Source organism: Pleurodeles waltl, chromosome 6 (assembly GCF_031143425.1).
Source record: "Pleurodeles waltl isolate 20211129_DDA chromosome 6, aPleWal1.hap1.20221129, whole genome shotgun sequence".
NCBI lineage: Eukaryota > Metazoa > Chordata > Amphibia > Caudata > Salamandridae > Pleurodeles > Pleurodeles waltl.
In genome coordinates this window covers 1,445,669,486-1,445,693,109 of record NC_090445.1, presented here as the reverse complement: position 1 = coordinate 1,445,693,109, position 23,624 = coordinate 1,445,669,486, and the positions used below count along the sequence as shown (strand labels likewise).

Genomic DNA, 23,624 nt, shown 5'->3' with positions numbered 1-23,624 from the left:
GCAGTAGTTCACTGACCTACCTTCATAAAATAAAATTCTGGCGTATACAAGGTAGACTTTCTGTCATAGGACTCTCGTTATTCGAGCGAGACTGCTGGATTTGGGTCAGCAGTACTACCGTTTGTGGGTGACTGAGTCAATCCCACAATGTCTTGGTAGCTGTCGGCCTAACCCTTTCAGCTAGCTAGCAGCACCTCACCCAAACAGAAAGCAAAAGTGATTTTTGGTAGCCTGGCGCATTAGACTCAGTGACTTCTCAGGGAAGTTGTGGTCAACAAATCTCACCCCTTTCTTTGTGGCCAAAGAAAAGATGCAGCATCGGTTTCAATACATTTATTGAAAAGATTGCAATCTACGATAGATTATATGAACTGCAATTATTAGGGCAATGAGACATAACAGAATTAGAATTGTTGTGACCAGTGAGAAGAAAATAAACAACCCCAGGGTATAGGAATAACATAAATATATGAATTCTTCCTAACCCCTAACTTCTGAGGGAGACATAGTGAGTGGTCGTAGCCCAATCTGTCGGTACTTAGTCCATGAGTGGAGCACCCATCCCAATTACCTGGAAAATAGGGGTCTGCCCACTATCTCATTGGCTGGTTGTAGAGACAGGACTGAGGTCAGTGAAATGGCATGTAGCGTGGATGATATTCTGGCCGGAATGACCTCCCTCTTTTCATTTGGCCTGCGCTGTGTCTTTATAAGAAACATATTTCTGTTTCTTGAAATAGGTCTGATATGGGCATGTGCCTAAGTGTTGGACTGTTTACGTACTCTTGTCGCTACAATGCTAGCTGGATTATCAAGTACTGTTCGTGTCAGCCTTGGACAAAGGTACATGGTGAAATGTCATGCACAGAAATAATAGCGCATTCACAGAATCACAGCTGATTAGAAATATAAAAATATTCCCACTAAAAAGCAGGCTAACTAAAATAAATAAATGAAATCAGAACACATATGTTGGTGAAAAGGCACAGGCCACAGGCCCAAGCAAGGTGTAAAATGAACCCACAACAGTTCTTTGCAGCATATTAAACCTCTGTGCTACTTCATATGAGTCAAAACTGCCACCAGACGGGGACTGCAGGAGCACGCGCAACCCAAGATGTTGGACGCATTTTAAGCTCTGTCATAGCCTGCCATTAATGTTGAATTGTCACGTCGAATGGCAGTGTTTATATCGCACATATCTTGCCTTTTTAATAGCCCGGCATGGGCCTACCAGCTTTGGAGATTTTTCTACAGCTTTAAAAACTTTTATTTTTCCCTGACGTGATTTCTGTGAGGAGACTGTACAGCTGAGGACTGTCTGATCAAGGCAGAGCTAAAGAGAGGTGGTCATATCAAACTGCCTTGCTCCCTATTAAACATACTGCCTACTCTATTTCAGACCCTTTCTTAAAGGGGAGGTCTGTAGACTTTGATGTTTGGCAGTTTCTTAAAGAAATCACTTTTTCCCCCACATTTGCTACTTACTGGCTGCATTCCCCTTTTAGTCGCCATTATTTGGAGTATATGGTATTCATTCCACTCTTGCTTATTTAACTGCACTGAACTTCAACTAAAAGAGTTATCTCTATTATATTCAGAATGGACGTTAAATCACCTCAGAATCCTCTTAATAAACGTAACCAGGTGTCTTCTTCTCTGACCGCAAAAACTAAAATAGTGCATTCACATGTTGACTCAATGGCAAAAATATTGTAAGAAATTCATGCCACACACAATAATGCAGACAATATATGTTGTGACATAAAGCATATTCAGAGGGTTATGGCAGATCTCACTATAAAGATATCTGATAATACCATCAAAATTAGATTCCATAAGGCTGTGATAGATCAGTTATCACGTCATGTTACCCTCATAGCACCTGTGAAGAAACAGCTTTTAGACCTCAAAATTAGAAATTGTCGATATAATTTGTGCATTTTCAATTTGCCCAAAAATATACAAGGTCCAAAGTGCAGATTCATTTGGAAAACATTATACCTTACTACTGAACATATAGGGGGTGATTCCAACCCTGGCGGTCGGTGATAAAGTGGCGGCCAACCCACCAACAGGCAGGCGGTAAAAAAAAAGGAATTCTGACCCTGGCGGGAACCACCAACACAGCCCGCCACTTTAACACTCCGACCGCCACGGCGGGACAGACAAACAGGGCGGCGGTCACCGCCAACAGGCAGGCGGCAGACAATGTACCGCCCACCCTATCACAACTCACCAATCCGCCACCTTTTCCGGGGCGGGAGCCCCGCCGATAAAAACACGGCGGAAACAGACTACGAACGGGAAAACGCTCACCTATACACACTCCACGAGGACGGAGGACAGCATGGAACCCGAATTAAACATCCTACCAGCTATTGTCTACCTGCTCATCTACCACGAGTACGAACGCCGGCGCAGACGACAACGGTGAGTACTGCACCTACGACACAGGGGAGGGGGGAGGAGGAAAGCTTACGGGCACACACATACGCAACACACCCACACCCCCACCCAAACCCCCCACCAACTATCTACACACCAATGCAGAGCAACAACTCTGAGGTTCATTGAAGTCATGGAAAATCATCTATTTGAAATATAAAAAAAAAAAAATGAACAGTGCGAAATCTAAATACATAGGCAATAAGTCCAGCTCATTTTGTTAAAGTTCCACAGTCCGTGGGCCAATGTCCACAAACACATGGGCAAAGCCCACACAGGAGACCAGATACCGTTGGAGAGAACACTGCTGGGGCATCAGATGATAAAACCACAGGCACCTCAGGGGGAAGGGAAGGGGGGGCACCTCAGCCACAGGAGTCCACGATGCCAGATCCACGAGGGGCCTCCATGCCCACTGTACCATCCTGGGGAGTGCAAAGCCACAGTCTCACAAGTCTCTACAGTGGGTGGATTGCCCACTGTGCCATCCTGGGGAGTGCAAAGCCACAGTCTCACAAGTCTCTACAGTGGGTGGATTGCCCACTGTGCCATCCTGGGGAGTGCAAAGCCACAGTCTCTCAAGTCTCTACAGTGGGTGGATTGCCCACTGTTACATCCTGGGGAGTGCAAAGCCACAGTCCATCAGATGGATAACCGACTTCACTGGTATTGGAGGAGGCAGGGTGCTCAGAGTGCAGCGTGAACACCAGCTCGACACAGAACCGGCACTGTCAATGGGCCAGCGGTGCTTGACAGGCGGGGCCCAGCGGAGCAGTGCTTGAGATGAAGGGCCCAGCGGAGCGGTGCTTGAGATGGCGGGCCCAGCGGAGCGGTGCTTGAGATGGCGGGGCCCAGCGGAGCGGTGCTTGAGACGGCGGGGCCCAGCGGAGCGGTGCTTGAGACGGCGGGGCCCAGCGGAGCGGTGCTTGAGATGAAGGGCCCAGCGGAGCGGTGCTTGAGATGAAGGGCCCAGCGGAGCGGTGCTTGAGACGGCGGGGCCCAGCGGAGCGGTGCTTGAGACGGCGGGGCCCAGCGGAGCGGTGCTTGAGATGAAGGGCCCAGCGGAGCGGTGCTTGAGATGAAGGGCCCAGCGGAGCGGTGCTTGAGATGAAGGGCCCAGCGGAGCGGTGCTTGAGACGGCGGGGCCCAGCGGAGCGGTGCTTGAGATGAAGGGCCCAGCGGAGCGGTGCTTGAGATGAAGGGCCCAGCGGAGCGGTGCTTGAGACGGCGGGGCCCAGCGGAGCGGTGCTTGAGACGGCGGGGCCCAGCGGAGCGGTGCTTGAGACGGCGGGGCCCAGCGGAGCGGTGCTTGAGATGAAGGGCCCAGCGGAGCGGTGCTTGAGACGGCGGGGCCCAGCGGAGCGGTGCTTGAGACGGCGGGGCCCAGCGGAGCGGTGCTTGAGACGGCGGGGCCCTGTTCAGCGGTGCTTGAGACGGCGGGGCCCTGTTCAGCGGTGCTCTTCACGTCTGGGCCCTGTTCAGCGGTGCTCTTCACGTCGGGGCCCTGTTCAGCGGTGCTCTTCACGGCGGGGCCCTGTTCAGCGGTGCCTGTCTTGGCGGGGCCCTCTTCAGCGGTGCCTGTCTTGGCGGGGCCCTCTTCAGCGGTGCCTGTCTTGGCGGGGCCCTCTTCAGCGGTGCCTGTCTTGGCGGGGCCTTGTTCAGCGGTGCTTGTCCTGTCTTTCAAGGGAGCCAGACCTGGCCAGGACTCCCCGCTTAGTCGCCCTCCGACCGTGCGGTTGCTGGCCCCTCCTGTGATGGAGTCCTGGGCCCGTGGGTGTCCTCCGTCACACCCGGTATGGGGCTGGTGGGGCCCTCCTGATCCGCGCGCCTGCTGGCTGACTTCTCCGCCCTGCTGCCCTTGCCCTCCTTCGATGAAGCTCTCTGGCTCTTTCCTCCCCTTGATGTTGTGGCAGGTGACGGGCCACGACTACGCTCCTTGGTGGCAGCCGTCTCTCGCGCCGGCCCTTTGTTTTTCGGGTTCTCTTCCCAGGGGGTGGGCTGGCTGTCCCCTTGCTGCTGGCCGATGTATCTGCACTCGGAAAAGGTGGACTCCAATACCCGTGCACAATGGTCGCCCTCGATGCAGGGCTGGTGGTGGCTGAGGTGCTCTTAGGACTCTTACCAGATGGAGGGGGTGGGTCAGGTGATGCAAAGAGGTTAACTTTGGAGAGGAAAAGTTTTTTAGGAGCAATGGGAAGGGTAGATGCAGTGGGTATGGGAGTGGAGGAAGAGGATGTGGTTGTAGGAGAGTCAAGTGTGCTGTCTTTGGGTGCAGGTGCTTGTGACGTAGGCTGTTGTGAGGTGGATGGCTGTTGGGTGGGTGGCTGCCTGCGTTTGTGTGTTTTGGAAGAGGGGGTGACAGACACACTGGGAGAGGACACAGGGGACGTGTAAATGGCAATGGGGGTGGTGACTGCACGTGTGCGGACTGTACTGGAGGGTGTGCTGGTGATGGAAGTACTGGCTGATGGTGGTGTGCATGCAGGTGTGAGTGGAGACATCACAGGGAGGGAGGAGGGAAACGAGGAGGAGGGGGACACAGAGGTGGTAGTGACTGTTGGCATGTCTGCATCTGGATGTTGTTTGTGTGAATGCTTGTGGGATCTTTGGTGCTTATGTCTGGATGAGCTGCCCTTGGGTGTTGAGGTGTGTGCAGGCTGGTCTGATGGTGTGGATGGGATAGGCAGCGGAACAGGAGACTGGGACTGGGTGGAGGCAGTTAGAAGAGGGAGGCTGGAAACAGGGACAATGGCTGCTGTCAGTGCTGAGGCCAGAGCATTGAACGATCGTTGATGGGCAGCCTGACCCGAATGAATGCCCTCCAGGTATGCATTGCTCCGATGCACCTCCCTTTCTACACCCTGGATGGCATTCAAGAGGGTAGACTGCCCAACAATGAGTGTCCTGAGGAGGTCAATGACCTCCTCACTGAGGGCAGCAGGGGTAACTGGGGCAGGGCCTGAGGTGCCTGGGGCGAACGAAATGCCCGCCTTCCTGGGCGAGCGGGCACGGAGCGAAGGCTGAGGGGCTGCTGGGAGGGCGGGGCTGGTGCGCTGGGTGGTGGCTGTACCTGTTGTGGCGGTGGGCACGGATGTTGCCGCCACCGCAAGGGAGCTCCCTTCCGAGGATGTGTCGGTGTCGCTGACGTCTTCACGGGTCCCCGTTGTGGAGCTCCCCTCGCCCTCCGTATCACTGGTGAACTCGGAGTCTGTAGCATGGCCCTCCGGGGCCATGTGAGTTGCAGCTCCCTCGTGCTCCGATGCCAATTCTCCTCCGCCTGATGATGCTAATGCACACATGCACAGGAAGATAAAGAAAATGGATGGGGGGAGAAATAAAGACAGGTTGAGTGCATGCATTGGCAACACCGTTGGCGGAGAGGACAGACACAGAAGCCCCCTGCACTATGCCGCGCAATCGGGGTAAACTACTCAGTACTTGTGACTAGGCCTACAGGTCTATGGACAACAAATGCACACATGGGTGATGCAGGACCATGGATAGCTCTACTTGGCACCCTACAGAGCTGGGGGGCGGGGGCACAGGGCCATGCCTAAAGGAGGGGACTAGCCTGCAGAAAGCGCCCTGGCCTAAAGTCAGCCACAGCCCTCCTCCCCAACCCAGACACCTCCACTGCGCGCAAAGATAGCAGAATGTGCTGATACTCACCCCCTTGTGTCTGCTGTGATGTCCCCACGCGCCCATCCAAATCGGGGTAGGCCACCGCCAGGATCCGGGACATCAGGGGGGTCAAGGTACGACTGGCACCCCTCCTACGTTGGGAGGCCATCCCCAGCAGAGACTCGGCGGTCTTCCTGGTCCCGCGGCGGATGTCCTCCCACCTCTTTCGGCAGTGGGTGCCCCGTCTGTTGTGGACCCCCAGGGCCCGGACGTCCTTGGCGATGCCATGCCAAATCTCAATCTTCTGATGGGCGCTGACCTATTTGACATGTACAGGGTGGGAAAGGAAATATCATCACTTTTCTGCATGGTAGATGTGAGTGGCCCCCCTCCCCAACCTTGCCATGTGGCACATGCTCTCATCTGTCGTGCGTTGCACTCCTCATTCGCTCCCCTCCCCACCATCTTACATACACCCCACTCAACACAGGCATAGCCCATTCAACGTGCACCCAGTGTACTCACCTGTTGGTCTGGAGGACCGTAGAGTAGCGCATACTGGGGGAGGACCCCATCAACAAGTTTCTCCAACTCTTCTGAAGTGAAGGCAGGGGCCCTTTCCCCAGTCGCAGCAGCCATAGTATCTCCCAGACCGAGGTCACAGCAGCACTTGCAGTATAGGTCCTCTCCTGTGGATGATCAGGTCTCGAGTGATTAAGCAGCTAGAAAATGGCAGTCACGCCCGCGGCGGTGCGTACCGCGACCGCCGGCGCACATCGTCATTGGCTCCTGATACCCATAGGGTTCAATGTTAACCAATGCGGCTTCGCACCGCGGTCTTCGACCGCCACGGTGTGCCACGCCAGCGCATTGACCTCACATCCCATTGTCACACTTCACAGGTCAGGCAGCCGCCATTTCAAAGGCCCACATGGCTTAATTTCTACTGCGTCACACAGGCCTAGGCCGTGCATTGCCACTCATACACGCCTTTCACTGCATTGCGATTCATTTACTGTGCAAGCTGTGTGGACGAACCTGTGGCTTGCTTGACTCTGTACTCCATGTTGTCCTTCCTAGGCACCGTCCACTGGGACTTGCGAGGAGAAGGATGAATCCTCCCGTGTACCGACCGCTGGTGGACCTGTCGACAATGGAAGAACGACATATTATACTTCGTTACAGACTTGACAGAGCCACTATTCATGAACTGTGTGCCCAGCTGGAGCCAGACCTGATGTCCCCCATCCGCCAACCCACAGGGATTCCCCCTCTGGTGCAGGTTCTCTCAGTACTCAATTTTTTGGCAAGTGGGTCTTTTCAGACAACAGTGGCCATGTCATCAGGGATGTCTCAGCCTATGTTTTCTAAGGTTTTGTCCAGAGTGTTGTCTGCCCTGATGAAATACATGCGGAGCTACATTGTTTTCCCTGAGGAGGATGATTTGGCTACAGTGAAGGGTGATTTCTATGCCCTTGGACATATCCCCAACATCATTGGTGCCATTGAGGGGACCCATGTGGCTTTGGTACCCCTCAAAGGCAGTGAGCAGGTGTACAGAAATAGAAAGAGTTATCATTCTATGAATGTCCAGGTGGTCTGTTTGGCAGACCAGTACATCTCCCATGTAAATGCCAAGTTCCCTGGGTCAGTGCATGACGCGTATGTTATGCGAAATAGCAGCATCCCCTATGTGATGGAACAGCTACAGAGACACCGTGTGTGTTTATTAGGTGACTCTGGTTACCCCAACCTCTCCTGGCTATTGACCCCAGTGAGGAATCCCAGGACAAGGGCAGAGGAACGGTACAATGAGGCCCATGGGCGAACTAGGAGGATAATAGAAAGGACCTTCGGGGTCCTGAAGGCCAGGTTTAGGTGCCTGCATATGACAGGTGGATCCCTAATGTACTCACCAAAGAAGGTGTGCCATATCATCGTGGCCTGCTGTATGCTTCACAATCTTGCATTGCGACGCCAGGTGCCTTTCCTGCAGGAGGATGGTCCAGATGGTGGTGTTGTAGCAGCTGTGGAGCCTGTGGAGAGTGAAGAGGAGGAAGACGATGGGGACGACACGGACAACAGGGATACAGTTATACAACAGTATTTTCAGTAGCACACAGGTAAGATTCACCCACGCCATTTTACATTTACTTCAGGCCTCCTGCGTCTCTACTTTCTGTGTTTCCCCCCATTTCCTTTTAACTGATTTGTGACTTTCCCTTCACTTTTCAGAGCTGTTTGACCAACTGCGTGACTTCTGCTTTGTTTGCCCATGGACTACAGCTTGTTGTCATTGGTATGTTGTCATTACAATGTAACAGAACATAATTGCACCGTTATGTGTGATACATAATAGTAAAATACAAGCAGACTCCTGTAATTGTAAGTTCAATAAGTGATTTATTTTAAGTGCTACATATAGGTACATGATAGTAAAACGGTGATGGGTGGGGGTGGAGTAATGTTCATGGCAGAGTCCAGTTCTCAGTTTCACAGGTGCATTGTCCATATGCCTGTGGAAGGATGGAGCAGGGGCAGTTCAAGGTTGGACAGGGTGACAATGTGGGACAGTGGGATGACATCAGGGGGTATCATAGGCTGGCGGGGTCTTGCAATCCTACTCTGTCTTCTTGTGTGATCTCAGGTTCCGCTTGCGGGGTGGTTGTTCTTCAGCAGGAGGTGGGGTTCTGGTGGCCTGTAGTTGTGTGGGGGCCTCCTGTCCACTAGCGCCGGCAGAGGTGGTAGGCTGTTCCTGGCCTGGGCTAGTGACAGGGGCCCTTTGGGGTGCCACATGGTCCCGTAATGTGGTGACTATCTGGTTAAGGGCCAGGACGATGGTCCCCATTGCGGTACCGATGTTCCTCAGTTCCTCTCTGAACCCCATGTACCGTTCCTCCTGCTGTGCCTGGATCTCCTGGAACCTGGCCAGTACCGTCGCCATCGTCTCCTGGGAGTGGTGGTATGCTCCCATGATGGTGGTGAGGGCCTCTTGGAGAGTGGGTTCCCTGGGCCTGTCCCCCCCCTGTCGCACAGCAGCCCTCCCAGTTCCCCTGTTTCCCTGGGCCTCTGTCCCCTGGACGGTGTGCCCACTACCACTGCCCCCAGGTCCCTGTTGTTGTTGGGGTGGTGGGTCAACCTGGGTGCCCTGTAGTGGCGGACACACCGCTGATTGACGTGTCCTGGAGACAGAGGCATGGGCCCGGTGGGTGGGAGCTGTGCTGGTGTTCCCAGAGGGGGTTAGGTCTGGTGTAGCCTGTGGCTGTCTGTGGGGAACCGACTGTCCAGAGGTCCCCAATGGGCCGGGCTGGTCATCTGGGTCCAGGTCGACAGAGCTGCTGTCATCGCTGGGGGCCTCTTCTGGGGGTGGGATGGACATCTCTGGACCCTCCGTGGCGGTGTGGTGGCGTTCGGGTCCTGCAGGGGTATAAGGGTATGGTTATTGGTTCTGTGTGTGGCATTTCGTGGGATGCATGGGTGTCCGTGTACCCAAGTGCAGGCATTCCCGTGTGGGGGCTTTTGTGAGGGTGGCTTGTGGGGGAGATGGTTATGTGCAGTGGGCATGCTTTGGTGATGGGTGTCCATGCTTTGTGGTCGCATGCAGGTCTAGGTGTTGGGATGGGTGGGTTGTGATGGTGGTACATTTGGAAGGAGTTGGTGTGATGGGGGTGGGGGTATGTGCTGGCATGCAGATGGGGTGGGGTGGGAAGTAGTAGTTAAGATTTGACTTACCAGAGTCCATTCCTCCAGCTACTCCTGCGAGGCCCTCAGGATGCAGGATGTGCAAGACTTCCTCCTCCCATGCTGTGAATTCGGGGGGAGTAGGTGGGGGTCCGCCACCAGTCTTCTGTACCGCAATGTTGTGCCTTGATACCATGGAACGCACCTTCCCCCGTAGGTCGTTCCATCTCTTCCTGATGTCCTCCCGATTGCGTGGATGCTGTCCCACCGCGTTGACCCTGTCGACTATCCTTTGCCATAGCTCCATCTTCCTAGCAATTGTGGTATGCTGCACCTGTGCCCCGAAGAGCTGGGGCTCTACACGTACTATTTCCTCCACCATGACCTGAGTTCTGCGTCAGAGAACCTGGGGTGTCTTTGGGGTGCCATGGGGTGGTGTGGATGAGGTGAGGGATGTTGTATGTGTTGTGGAGTGTGATGTGTGTGGTGGTGTATGGTGTTTTGTGCGTTGTAATTGTGTGGGTGATGTTGTGATTAGCCTCTGTGTGATGGTCTACTCTAAGCAGTGCTGTCTCTCTCTGTCCTTGATTCGCAATTGTGGAAGTAAGGGTTTGTGGGTAATGTGGGTGTGTGTTTTATATTGTCTTAGGTATGTGGGAGTGGTGTGTGTATGTGTATCAGGTGTGTGTATTTCAAATTGTCCAATGTGGTTGTGTTTTGTAAGGGTGTGTGTATTTTGACCGCAGCGGTGTGTACCGCCAATGGAATACCGCGTTTGAAAGACCGCCACGTGGATTCGTGGGTCGTAATGGCATGGGCGTATTTCTGTTGGCGTGACGGTGGAGGTTTGGTCATCGCCATTTTTTCGCTGACTTTTGGTGTGGCGGACTTTTGTGGATGTCGGGTTTTTGGCGGTTTGCCAGTTGCGGGTCAGAATGACTGTGGCGGTTTACTGCGGCCGCGCGGTGTTATGGCGGTCTTCTGACCGGCGGTAAGCGACTTTTACCGCCGAGGTCAGAATGACCCCCATAATGTCTTGAAAAATTTTAAGTAGACCAGGCCCATCGTGTACCTTCTTATCGCAATCCACATCACTCTAAGCCAAGATAAGTGATATTCAAAGTATTGTGCCATCATCATCTGATACTTATCCGGAAGGCTATTCAAGAGATTCCAGCACTACTTGTGGAATGACACAAAGGCCCTCATTACAAACATGACGGTTCAGACCGCCATGGCGGCAGTGGCGGAAAATACCGCCACCGGCATGGCGGTCTGAACCGTCATATTATGAACAAGGGAGGGCCGCCACAAGCGGCCTTCTGCCACTGCCAGGCTACGCCGACAGGCAGCCTGACGATGGCGGAATACTTTATCCGACAGGGCAGCGCTGCCCTGTCGGAAAAAGAACCCTTGTTCCTCCAGCCTTTCCCTGGCGTGTTCCCCCGCAGGTAAAGGCTGGCCGAAGGGGTGCTCCGGGACGGCCCTGCAGTGCCCCATCACGCAGGTCACTACATGATTTACGAGCAGTGATCTGTGCAACGGGTGCTGCTGCACCCCGCCGCACAGCGGCATTGACGACAGCTCCATGTGGAGCTGTCTGCAATGTCCCGGCCCAGCAGAATGTCCATTATACGGCCGGCAGGGTCTCAAGTGGGCTGGCGGTTTCTTGAAAAGACCGCCAGCATGAACACCGCGGGGTTTCCCGCCGTGTTCATAATGACCCCCAAAATCTGAATTCATCAAGACTTTGCAAAAGTAACAGTCATCGTACGCAAACAATTCTCAGATTTTTTTCCCAGGATGCAAGAAGCTGGATACAAATATGGTTTATTTGACCCAGCGGTTATGTGCATATGGAAAAATGATGTAACTAAATCTTTCACTTCACTACCAGATTGAATTGCATAGCTTGAGCTCCATAATCGAGTAGCAATGGATTCACACTCTTCAATACCTAATACTTGATTATTGAGGCTGCATAGTAGCTACTGTTCCTTTCTTACTTCAGCAGTTAGCATGGCGTTACATCTAATTCATGGTGTACTTTCACAATTTTCTTTAGTGTGTTCCTCTTCTAGAGTTTACATATGTTTTGTTTGTTTGCCTGTCTTTATAAATGGGCTATTTTTCAATTCTGTTTTCGCTCAGTTTTACTGTCCTATATTTTTCCTTGTAGTCTATTGTAATCTATCTGTCCACTATAATTTATCATGGCTAATAGTTGTAAGTTAAATGTTACATTGCTAAATGTTAAAGGATTACAATATCCAGTAAAAAGACTTAAAATCCTAGATTACTTACATAAATGTATTACTGCCATTTGCTTTATACAAGGAACTCACATTGATGACAACATTTTGGCCTCCATGACAAAATTATGGGCGGGAAATATAGTTTCTCCATCCTCAAAAGTTCGCAAAAATGATGTGGCTATCTTATTTTCTCACAAACAGCAAATTACCATCTTAAGTCGTAATTCGGACTCAGACTGCCAATATATCCATGTTCACATCCAAACTGATATTCTCTTCTTTTAGTTAATATCTATGCCCCTACACAAGATGATATCTAATTTTGGAAATCAACATCATGCAAGATGCTTGCTATACGAACTCCTCCTATTATCCCGGGTGGAGATTTGAGTATGATTCTTAAACCACTTTTGGAAATAATTTCCACAGTTAACATTCACCCCTCAAAATCGTATTCTTTATTTAAAGCATTTATATCAAATACTAAATTAGTGACCCACTGGAGACTTACCCACCCTACTGATAAAGATTTTACTTTTTTTCAATGCATTCTCTACATATAGCTTATGTATTGTCTTCCTGAAATTAACTCATATGATTTCTAATCCCAGAATATAGTATATTATTGTATCAGACCATGCTTCAATCTTGTTCTCTCTAATTTTAGAGGACAATCCTCAACCTACACACAGAGTGCACTCTCTGATTTAAATCGACATAAATGATTATCTGCTATCAATGATTTTTTCTGTAATAATAGCACTGGAGATACATACAAATGTATACATTGGGATCATACATAAGAGGCATCACTATTTCTAGAATGGCATATGAGAAAAAGTAATATTATACCAAGTTATTATCACTAGACCAACAAATTATCATAGCTGAGAAACATTTTATAACTAACTTAGATATGCAATTTAAAACAAAATTACCAAATCTTCTTTGCATATACAATACTCTGCTTAGTAACCAACCAGGCCTTTATCTCTGTAATAAAAAAGTCAATTTACAATATAATGCTATGACAATTGATAGTATGTTTACTAACTGTTCACAGATTAAATAAATTGCAAATCAGATCCATGCTATTCGTAGCTCCTCAGGACAACTGCTACTATCCACCACAGAGATAGCTAAAGACTGTCAACAGTTTTTTGCTCAAATCTCTATAACAAATCGTATAATGCTCAAGATGCAACAATAGATCACTTTCTTCACCATTGCAGTTTACCAACACAATCACTCATTGACAGAACTGCCCTTAATGCCACTTTCACTATATAGGAAGTACGCTCTGCAATTAAATCCTTAAATTCCAAAAAAGTACCTGGACATAATGGTGTTTCAGCAGAATGCTACACAACTTTCATTGGTGAATTATCTCTGGTGCTTTTTTCTTTATTCTAGGATTTTTCTGCCAAAGCTTCTGTTGACGGATCTTTTAAAGATTCAACAATTATTGTTCTCCGTGTCCCAGATAAGGACTGTGAACTACTTCAAAACTACGTCCCATTTCACTTATTAACCAAGATTATGAAATATATGCCAAGATTCTTGCAACTAGATTATCCTATACTAAATGCTATTAATTAATCAAACCAAACAGGTTTTCTGAAAGGACAACTATAAGCACACAATACTAAACTTGTTTGTCACGCTGTTGATTCCCTCCATAACATTAAAAATCCTAGCGGTCTTTCAGCATTAGATGCTGAGAAAGCATTTGATAGTTTTTATTCTATGGAACTGCTCTGTTTTGGTACCACATTTATTTCAATGGTTAGAGCATTATATTCTTTTTCTAGGGCAACTGTGTGTTAACAGTATTTATTGTACGTCTTTTCTTTTATATAAAGGGACAGGACAAGGTTCCTATTATTTTTGTTAATTATTGAACCTGTACCATGTCACATTCATAACTCAACAAAAAACAAAGATTTTACTTTTCATAACACAACTATTAAACTTTCTGCTTATGCAGACAATATCCTTTTAGTTAATCATCCCATCACCTCCATACCCATTCTCCTTAAACTTCTTGAAAAGTATGCGTTAGTCTCTAGTTATACATTGAACATTTGTAAGACTGAAATTTTTCCTCTAAATGTTTATTGTATAGCTGACATATTGAGTGGCACTAATATATGGAACTCATCTGGGCTCAAGTATTTAGGAATTTACTCTCAAAATTCAATAAAGTGTACTGGTGATATGAATTGTAAACAAATAATCTTCAAAATTTCACAGAAACAATTGACTTGGTGGGGAAAACTTCAAGCTATAAAAATGGTAATAACCCCACAAATATTATTTGTACTGTCAATGTTACCTGTGTCATTTCCAGTAATGTTTTTTGTACATATTAATACAATTCTTACTAAATTACTTTTGAATGGTAAGCGTTCATGTGGCCAATCTAGAATAATACAACTCTTACTCTCTAAATTGGAAAGAGGTTTTGGTATTCCTAACTTTCAGAAATACCACATCTCTTTTTATCTGCGCAAGAGGTTCATTGCTTTTCAAATTCAGAACCTAATTCCAAAATGGGTTCTTATAGAGAGGAATACTGCTGCAACTTTTCCTTTACCTGCAATCTTTAGCAAGCACATTCGTAAACTAAGGTCTCATTCTCCATTTCTCAATGCAACAAAACTTGCTTTAGCTTCTGCTAAAAAAAATATATCATTTTTTTATAATATTAGAATTCTAAAATAAAACTACATACACCGGTATCCAATTGGAATAAATGGATAAATGCAGGAATATTTTACATTTTTGACATTTGTCTGAAGGATGTATTTTTGTGCTTTTCAGATATCCAAGCTAAATTCCAGATTCTTACTTCTCATTACTGTAAATGTTTTATATTATGCAATCCGATACTAAATACTTATGACTCCTTTATTCATTACTACTCAGATATGGAACTTTTCTTTCATATTCATAGTTTCTCTGGTCATAGTGCCTGTACAATTTTTACTAAAGATTGATATTTAATAACTCTTCTCACCTATTGTGATTGTGTGAATTTTGGAATCCTATTTTTAATATTAGTACACTCCACCGCAAATGAAGAAAGTTTTATATTGTAATATTTCCAGCTTGATATCTTCCTCTGTTTGTCAACCTAACTCATGTATTTTAAATAATAGCTATTGGTCTCCTATCAAATTATATGATGCACATTTATGTGACAACTCACAATGCTGGAATTGTCATTTGGAGTCTGGTACTTTGAAACATATGCTCTTTGATTGTCCAATTATTTTTCAATTTTGGTCTCAAGTTTGGGATATAATCTCTTTAATCTTCCACAAATTTATTCCTTTAACCTTTGAAATTGTTGTATGTAAATCCTCCACCCTACCTATTCATTTAACATATATTGATTTGAAATTATTTAATCTTTTAATTTCATGTGCTATTATATCGATTACCATGCATTGGAAATCCACTCTTCTCTTATGTGTACAACTATGGTGGGATTGGATTTCATATTAACGGAAAAGAGTTCAGTTTACTTTTGGCCAGTTCTTGACACCATCTCCAATCAAATTACATACATGGAACAACTTGGATGAAAATATTTCTAACTGCAAATGTGTTTCCATGTCATCGTGTTACTCAATATTGTATTAATAGCCCATATATGTTGTAATAATTTGTGTTTTATTTTATAACTCTTCAACTGTCTATCTCATTATTCATGTACTTTATAAAAGTCAATAAAATCGTTTGAACAAAAAAACCTACCACCAGAGAAAAACTCAGATCTCTCTCTAGAAAGTATATTAATCATCAGAGTTATATCGACATTTTTATTGTTGCCTGAAAATTGGTAACACAACATTAAATCTGAGAAGGTACTTTTAATCCCGTAAGAAATTTCAAAACACAGCACCCCCTCAGCTCAACACCCAGTGCCCTAAAGCTAGCCATGAGTACTGGCCACTGGCTTCTATTCACCAAAAGGTCAGGGGTTGCAGAAGTGTCATCACACGCCATTTGACATTTACTTTCACTCACACGCATATGCTTACACATACGCCTTCATACACATACTATTTCTCACATCACCCATAAGCATGCACACAACATACATTTAAAAGCATTTTTTGCTTAGCTCAGCTGACAGGGAGAATCATATTCCAGCTAATTGTCCTCTATTTTGTAACTACACTAATAGTGTAAACAAATTGACAGAAACCGAGGCAAGTGCAGCTCCAAACTATGTCTCAAAGGACGAGCTGGCCTGTGCTCCTGGCACTGATTTTGTCATCTCTGAAGCCAGGGATAAGGCAATACCAGGGGTCGCAAGGGGCAAGCCAGAGGTTGCAGCTGCGACCCCTAAATGACTCCCAAGGTACTGCCACTTGCCTTTTGAAGACACTGTTGTCTGCGGAAATGGTGCTTCACCCTCTTCTTCTGTGTAATAAGAGTGACTGGTATTTAACCACAAAAACAAATTCACAAGAAGCAGCACAGATTATTTTGAAGACATTTTTGTTCCGAGTGGAATATGCTATACTTTCCTTGATAAGTAAAAACTATTTTCTTTTATATATTTCCCTGCCAGGCAACTCAGAGCTTTAACCTAAATTTAGTGGGGAAATTGCGAGTTTGGCAGTGGTCTTCCTGCCCGATAAAATCTAAGGCCTTCATTAGGAGTTGGTTGGTATATTCCAATAGGTCGATTAACAAGTTAGTGGGTATTATTGGATGCGTTAGTAGGTAATATTGGATGCATTGAGGTCTTCAACATTTGTTAAGTTCGGGCAGGTCAAACTTTAATTGGGGAAACGCATACAGTATTTACCATATCATGAGGATTTTGGTGCGTTAAACGCCAAAATATGCATGTTATTCCCCACCAACTCATAATAGGTGTTATTTACCAATAAATAGAACAATGCAGAAAGGAGGGGGAATGCAGCAGGCCCGTGAGAAACACACTATTCCTGTAAGTTCCTAACTACCCACAAAAAGAGGTAATCAATTTAAATATCAATGGTGTGCAACACGATCAAAGCTCCTGCTGCAAAAAGAAGCTTGATGGGTGTAAAGAACCCTGATATTGAAAACTATAATGGCGGTGCACCACCGGGTGAACAGGAATTAAAATAAAATATACAAAGAGTCCAAATCTCCTGTAGTGAGGATGAAACAAATCTTGTTTATTTAACATAGGGCTTCTAAAGGGCTGTAACGTAACATAAAACAATAATAAAAGACAAAAAATGGTACAACATGATAAAGGAAAAACTAAAATACAAAGTACACCGATATCACCTTAAGACCCAGTACAAGAATACACAAGTGCAAAAAACACAGACATTTTGAGAAATATATGACAATAGATCAGATAAGGTGCAATAAAAAAGAAATTTATGTATATATAATATACCAAAAATATAATATAGATTAGGGAACTGGAAAATATTCTTTGGATTTGGAAGGAAACAAAAAAACAATAGACAAGAAGATTTGTTTCATCCTCACTACATGAGATTTGGACTCTTTGTATATTTTATTTTAATTCCTGTTCACCCGGTGGTGCACCGTCATTATAGTTTTCGCACCCAATAAATACCTTAACCCTGTGGTGTTATCGTTATTTATCAGGTGCCATAAATAACACCTTATTTCGCAATCAGGGCCTAAATATGTGTTTACTTGTGTTTTTTTTCTGATGCTTTCGCTGAGAATGCTGCTCGTTAGTGACCTTTTCTCTCACACTGTCATGTACGAAACACAGTGCACAACTTGAGATCAGGTCACAACTCAGTTGTCATTATTTAGTTGTATATCACTTTCCCTTGTTTCACTTCCTGAAAGCTTGACCCAGTATCTCCACCCTGGCCATCACCCTTGGTTCCAATAGAACTTGTGTATGTATACTGTTAGCACACCTGTTGACAAGGCGTATATTGTACATACTGTAGTGTAAAGTATTCGTCAGATGCATGAACATAGATCTGTTTCTATCTGACCATGCAACCCCCCTCCTCTCCCAGGATGTCCTCTGTTTAGCCCCTTTCCTGATGTGCATGACATTAATTCTCTTTATTTTCCAAGAACGGGTGTGGGCACATTGGTGGGTATATGTTTAACTCTCCATGTACAGTTTGTAGTAACAAATAGGGTAATTGTTATACTGTAAAATTATTGTATTAAATCTCCTTTTCAGTTCTTATATATTTTAAGGGAATTCTCACAGGGTGTCTTTTTGTGTAGTGTTAACTTGTTTGCTACATACTCCTACTTCCGGGTGTGACCCGGATGACCGGAAACAAAAGCTTTGAGCCGTCAAGCTCCTACCTGTCGTTTCTTTTGCTACAGGGCTAGAAACACAGAGAGCCAAGTGTGAAATGTAAATGTTATATAACCTGGCTGCATTAGATCAGGTTAAAAGTACACAGGATGTAAAGAAAGGAACTGCCTTGGCCAGTGCCTTCTTTTAGATCATTGCCAGTTGACCATCTCGTTAGGTATGCCTGGCAGAGTAATATATTCCAAAGAACAGCAAGATTTGGTATTCTGCTCGTGGTGAATTGAGAATTTCCCCATTTCCTCTATTATCACGTATTCTACGAATCAGTGAACATTTTGTAAAATTATCATTAGAGGGGTGTAATGTGTACTTTTTGCTCACAGATTTAAACATCTTGACAAATGCACATGTTGTGAAGTTTAAAGAGTTAGACAACTTTGTAAAGCTTCGGCTGCGGATGAAAATAAAAAGAAAAATACACGTGGTTTAATTTTTTGGGGGAGAATTTTCACCATAAAGTCTGACTTTGCACATGGCTTATTCAGAAATGTTTAATTGTAACTCAATTGTTTTTGTTTGGCTTGTCTCTCTTTTCACTAAAATCCACGCTAGACAGGTAACTTTCTCGCTGCATGCATACATTATGAATTCAGGGACTCGAGGCCTATACATCGATTTATGTTTCACCTGTAGTGCTCTTACTCCAGGAGGCGACACTAAAGAACAGTAGCACACCATCCTCAAAGAATTCAGTGCCACCAAGAGACACAGATTAGGAGCCACTTGAACTATGTAACTATGTTGCTGCATCAGTTTGCGAATATTATGAATTTACCTCACTTGCCACATATTGCTCCATCTGCTGACCATATTCACACATTGCATCAAAATAATTTTTGTTTCTAGCGCAAATGTTTCAAAATTTACTAAAAAGCAGAAGTAGTGCCACATTATGGCAGACTGCAAAGATTAGCCGATCAACTTTCTGGGTGCTGATTAGCGTGTACATCTGTGAAACGTGCTAATGATTTAACACGTTGGCCAGACAGCATTATTGTGTGTTGTAATGACAAAACTGTGAAATATTGAATATAATTGTCTCATTATGTGTCACATTGTCTATATCACAACATATCTTTCCGGTCCGCATTATTAAGTCAACCATGCTGCCTAATTTGATCCTTCATTGGTGCATAATTTTAATAATGCAGAATATCCCCGAACAAATAGGCCTCTTTTCTCCTTTACAACAGCAGCCTTTTTTCCTTCAAGCACCTGAGCAATGTTGCCAGATTGAGCGAGAGGAAAGATTAGCGACCAACTAGCAAAGATATTTCCTTCTTTTCTTACTTCCATAGGGATATACGGATGGTGCTAATGATCGTGGTCATACATCTACTCCAGGGGAACTTAGCTATCAAAGAACCAAAGGAAACCTCATCTCCTTGTCTTATGACTGCTTCTTTTAAATGGCTGTGATGTGGCACTTTTATTTCCAAGTTTTGTTTTTCTTTTTGCATATAAAAATGAATGTGTAGTTATTAGCCAATGCACATTACTATTGGGCCAGTTGGTGCTGCCATCTTCACCTTGTAGTCGACAGCGTCATAACTGGCCCTGCCCGACAAGCATATTTCCTCTGAGGTCCCATATCATACTTATGCGTGAAGCAATAGAAGTGTGCTGTGTAACCCGCTTTGCAATGTGCTCTAGTGACATGCGATGACTCTACCTTTTAGGCATCCACTGAAAACTGCACCACAGAGCAGGTAAAAAGCTTCCAGACTGAGATCCTTCTCGCAACCATCAATATCTTTCATGTCATTGGCCAGGATGGAAGCCAGACTGTTTCTGCGAGAGGGAGAGGTAAGTACTGGTACTTGTGGGTGTTATTGCAAGGAGGTGTGTCAGTTTTATTTCTAGGCTTCAAAAAGCCATAATACGATAGAGTCCACTTGTTGCTGTTATTTTAACTAGAGTCCTCAACACACACTACGAAGTCACACTTGACCAATATTCAGGCTTCAAAATACTGCTATGCGCTTAAGCACTGGCCACTGTGCACAGGAATCACTCTGTCAAACTAGAGTTGGAGCCATATACAGTCCTAATTGTGGCCAATTATCTAGACTTCTTTTTCAAGGACACAGCATCATCCTAAGTTACCACTACCACGATTTTTCCGATCCACTAATTGAGAATGCATCCGAGTTACGAGATCCACTGATGGTCAGTGAATAATTTATTGGGTCCACTATTTGAAAATCCGCCACCATTACCGCAATTTGTCTTATTCACTAATTGAGGGCGCCTGACGTCATGATGGCTTACATTCAATTTCTTGTCTAACACTAGCACATGGATAACACATGCCTTGAAACAAGCTGCTTTCTATAACACTTCCTAGTCCAGGTAACAAGGTTGAAGTAGTCTGCTGCCCATTATGACATGAAAAATCTCCATTGGGTCTTAATAAAATCTGTTCCCGTTAAAGGTAACAAGGTTGAAGTACGTCTGCTGCCCATTATGACATGAAAAATCTCCATTGGGTCTTAATAAAATCTGTTCCTGTTAACATTAATGATATTTACCAGAAACGCTGTACAATTTGGTGCTTTGTCTCTTAAGAGTTCAATACTTTTTCCGGAATTATATAGGAGTTTTGTTTTGTACCCCAAAATTGATAGCTCACAACTGCTTGCATGCTTATGTTGGACACAGTTGACCGCTATTTAGCAGCGTTGGGTGACATGGTTGATTTTTAGAATAAGCGCCCTGAATACATGATGGCACACATTTGAGTAATATTGACAAATTGGAACTGCATCTTTTTTGGGTGTGCCTCAGCAGTTACCATTGCTACCCTTGTGATGGTTCTGATACAGCAAAGTAGCCTGGGGGCGTATCACAGATACAACACATTTCCTTCTTTGTGCTGGCCCCTCCTTCTAAAAGGTGCACTCGGTACAAACAAAGAAAATGTGCCTTATTAGGATGAATGCAAAGCCCCCAGGGCAGCCACCAACATGGACTGCCCTGGGGACAGTGCATTCATGTGAAAAACGGAGCGGCTGCATTGAAGCTGCTCGTGTTTCAAAGTACAGGCGGGAAGCCGCCTGTACTTTAGGGGGAGGATTAGAGATCCCCTTGCAGGCAGGTGCAGTAAGTGACTGCACCCGACTGCGAGGGGATATCTGGGGGGGTCCATGAGACCCCCTTTTCCTCCTCCTGAGAGCTGCCATCATGGGTGTGCACTGACATTGCCCCACCTTTTAGGTGGCACACTGTCAGTGCACCTCCTGACAGCTTCTTTACCTCTGCACCTGCATGTATGATACGGCGCAGGTGCAGAGGCAAAGAGGGTCTCTCATTTGCATGGCACCACGCCCCATGCAAATAAGGTAACTACCTCTGATGATAGCGCTGGCCCTTTATGTGCATCAGCGCTATCGGTATTACAAAAGGAAATGCGCAATGGTCTGCGGCCACTTCTGTAATACCAAAGTGCCCCAGGGCGTGCAAAACAGTCGCAGACATCTGGGCGCCCCTGGGACACTTCCATGATACAGCCCGTGGTATTACCAATGCATGACTTTCAGTCAACCAACACAAACCACCTGCACTGCATCCTCCTCAACACACGCTCCGCACGAAAGCACGCCATCGAACTCTGGGACCTGCTCGACAGCACCGCCCCAGACGTAGCCTTCCTGACCGAAACCTGGTGGAACGACTCCTCGGCCCCTGACATCGCCATCGCCATCCCTGACGGCTACAAGATCACCAGAAGAGATCGCACCAATGGAATCGGCGGAGGAATAGCCATCGCCCACAAAGCTACCCTCAAGATCCATACCCACACGGATGACACCCTCAAAACAGCCGAACACCTCCACTTCCAGATTCACACGGACCCCAACACTACCCTCGGAGGAACCCTCATATACCGTCCTCCAGGACCAAGAGCCCTCTTCAGCGACACCGTCTCCGACCTCGCAAGCACCCACGCCCTCGCCTCTTCAGACTACATCCTCCTGGGAGACCTAAACTTCCACCTGGAGAACAACAATGACGTCAACACCGCATCACTGACCACCAACCTCGGACTCCGTCAACTGGTCAACACTCCCACCCACATTGCCGGCCACACCCTTGACCCACTCTTCACTTCAAGCAACCACATCTCTTTCAGCCACACCTCCGAACTCCACTGGACCGACCATCACTGCGTCCATTTCTCCTTCAAGAAAAACACCAAACACCACCGCACCCCTCTTCCGCCTCACCGCCACTGGGGAAAAGTCCCCGAAGACCAACTCACCAACACCCTCGCCAAAAACCCACCACCCGACCCCACCGACCCGGACTCCGCTGCCATCAACCTCCAACAATGGATCCTCAACTGCGCCAACATCCTAGCCCCACTCAAGAGACCCACCGCCAACCAAGAAAAGAAAAAACCAGCCTGGTTCACAGACGAACTAACCACCTCCAAACGCACCTGCCAGAAACTCAAGAAAAAATGGATCCTCGAGCGCACACCCGAGAACCTTGCTACCCTCAAGGAAGCCAACCGTAAACACCACCAACTGATCCGACTCGCCAAGCGCTCCCACTTCACAGAACGCCTTAACAACAACGCTCACAACTGCAAGGAACTCTTCAGCATCGTGAAGGAACTCTCCAACGCCAACGTCAACGACATCCCTCCATCCCAGAAACTCTGCGACGATCTCTCCACCTTCTTCTACCAGAAAATCGCAGCCATCCACGACAGCTTCAACACCTCACCTCCGCCAGACCCCACCCCCAACAACTCCTCCCACGCCGACCACATCACCACCTGGACCCAAGTAGACGACGCCGAAACCCTAAAAACCATGAACTCCATCCACTCAGGATTTCCCTTTGACCCCTGCCCACATCACGTTTTCAACAAAGCCGACGTCGCCATCGCCCCCATACTCCGCAAGATCATCAACCTTTCCTTCAACACCGCTACCTTCCCGGACAGCTGGAAGCACGCAGAAATCCACCTCTCCTCAAGAAACCTAAGGCTGACCTCAACGATCTCAAAAACTTCCAACCAATCTCCCTCCTCCCTTTTCCAGCGAAAGTCATCGAGAAGATCGTCAACACACAGCTCGCCCACTACCTAGAAGACAACTCCATCCTAGACCCCTCCCAATCCGGGTTCAGACGAAACCACAGCACAGAGACTGCACTCCTCGCCGCCACAGATGACATCAGACTACAAATGGACAACGGCGAAACCTCAGCCCTGATCCTCTTAGACCTATCAGCCGCCTTCGATACAGTCTGCCACCGCACCCTACTAA

At 46.7% G+C, this 23,624-nt stretch overlaps 1 protein-coding gene across 2 annotated transcripts in view; it reads left to right on the top strand.

The window, feature by feature from the left end:
* The window catches only part of WDFY4 (WDFY family member 4), a 778,336-nt gene that overhangs the window by 400,618 nt on the left and 354,094 nt on the right, over positions 1-23,624 (top strand). For both annotated transcript variants that reach the window (XM_069240880.1, XM_069240879.1), the window contains exon 35: positions 20,025-20,151. In XM_069240880.1, coding sequence (XP_069096981.1) covers positions 20,025-20,151 — 127 coding nt within the window. The remainder of the gene's footprint in view (positions 1-20,024; positions 20,152-23,624) is intronic.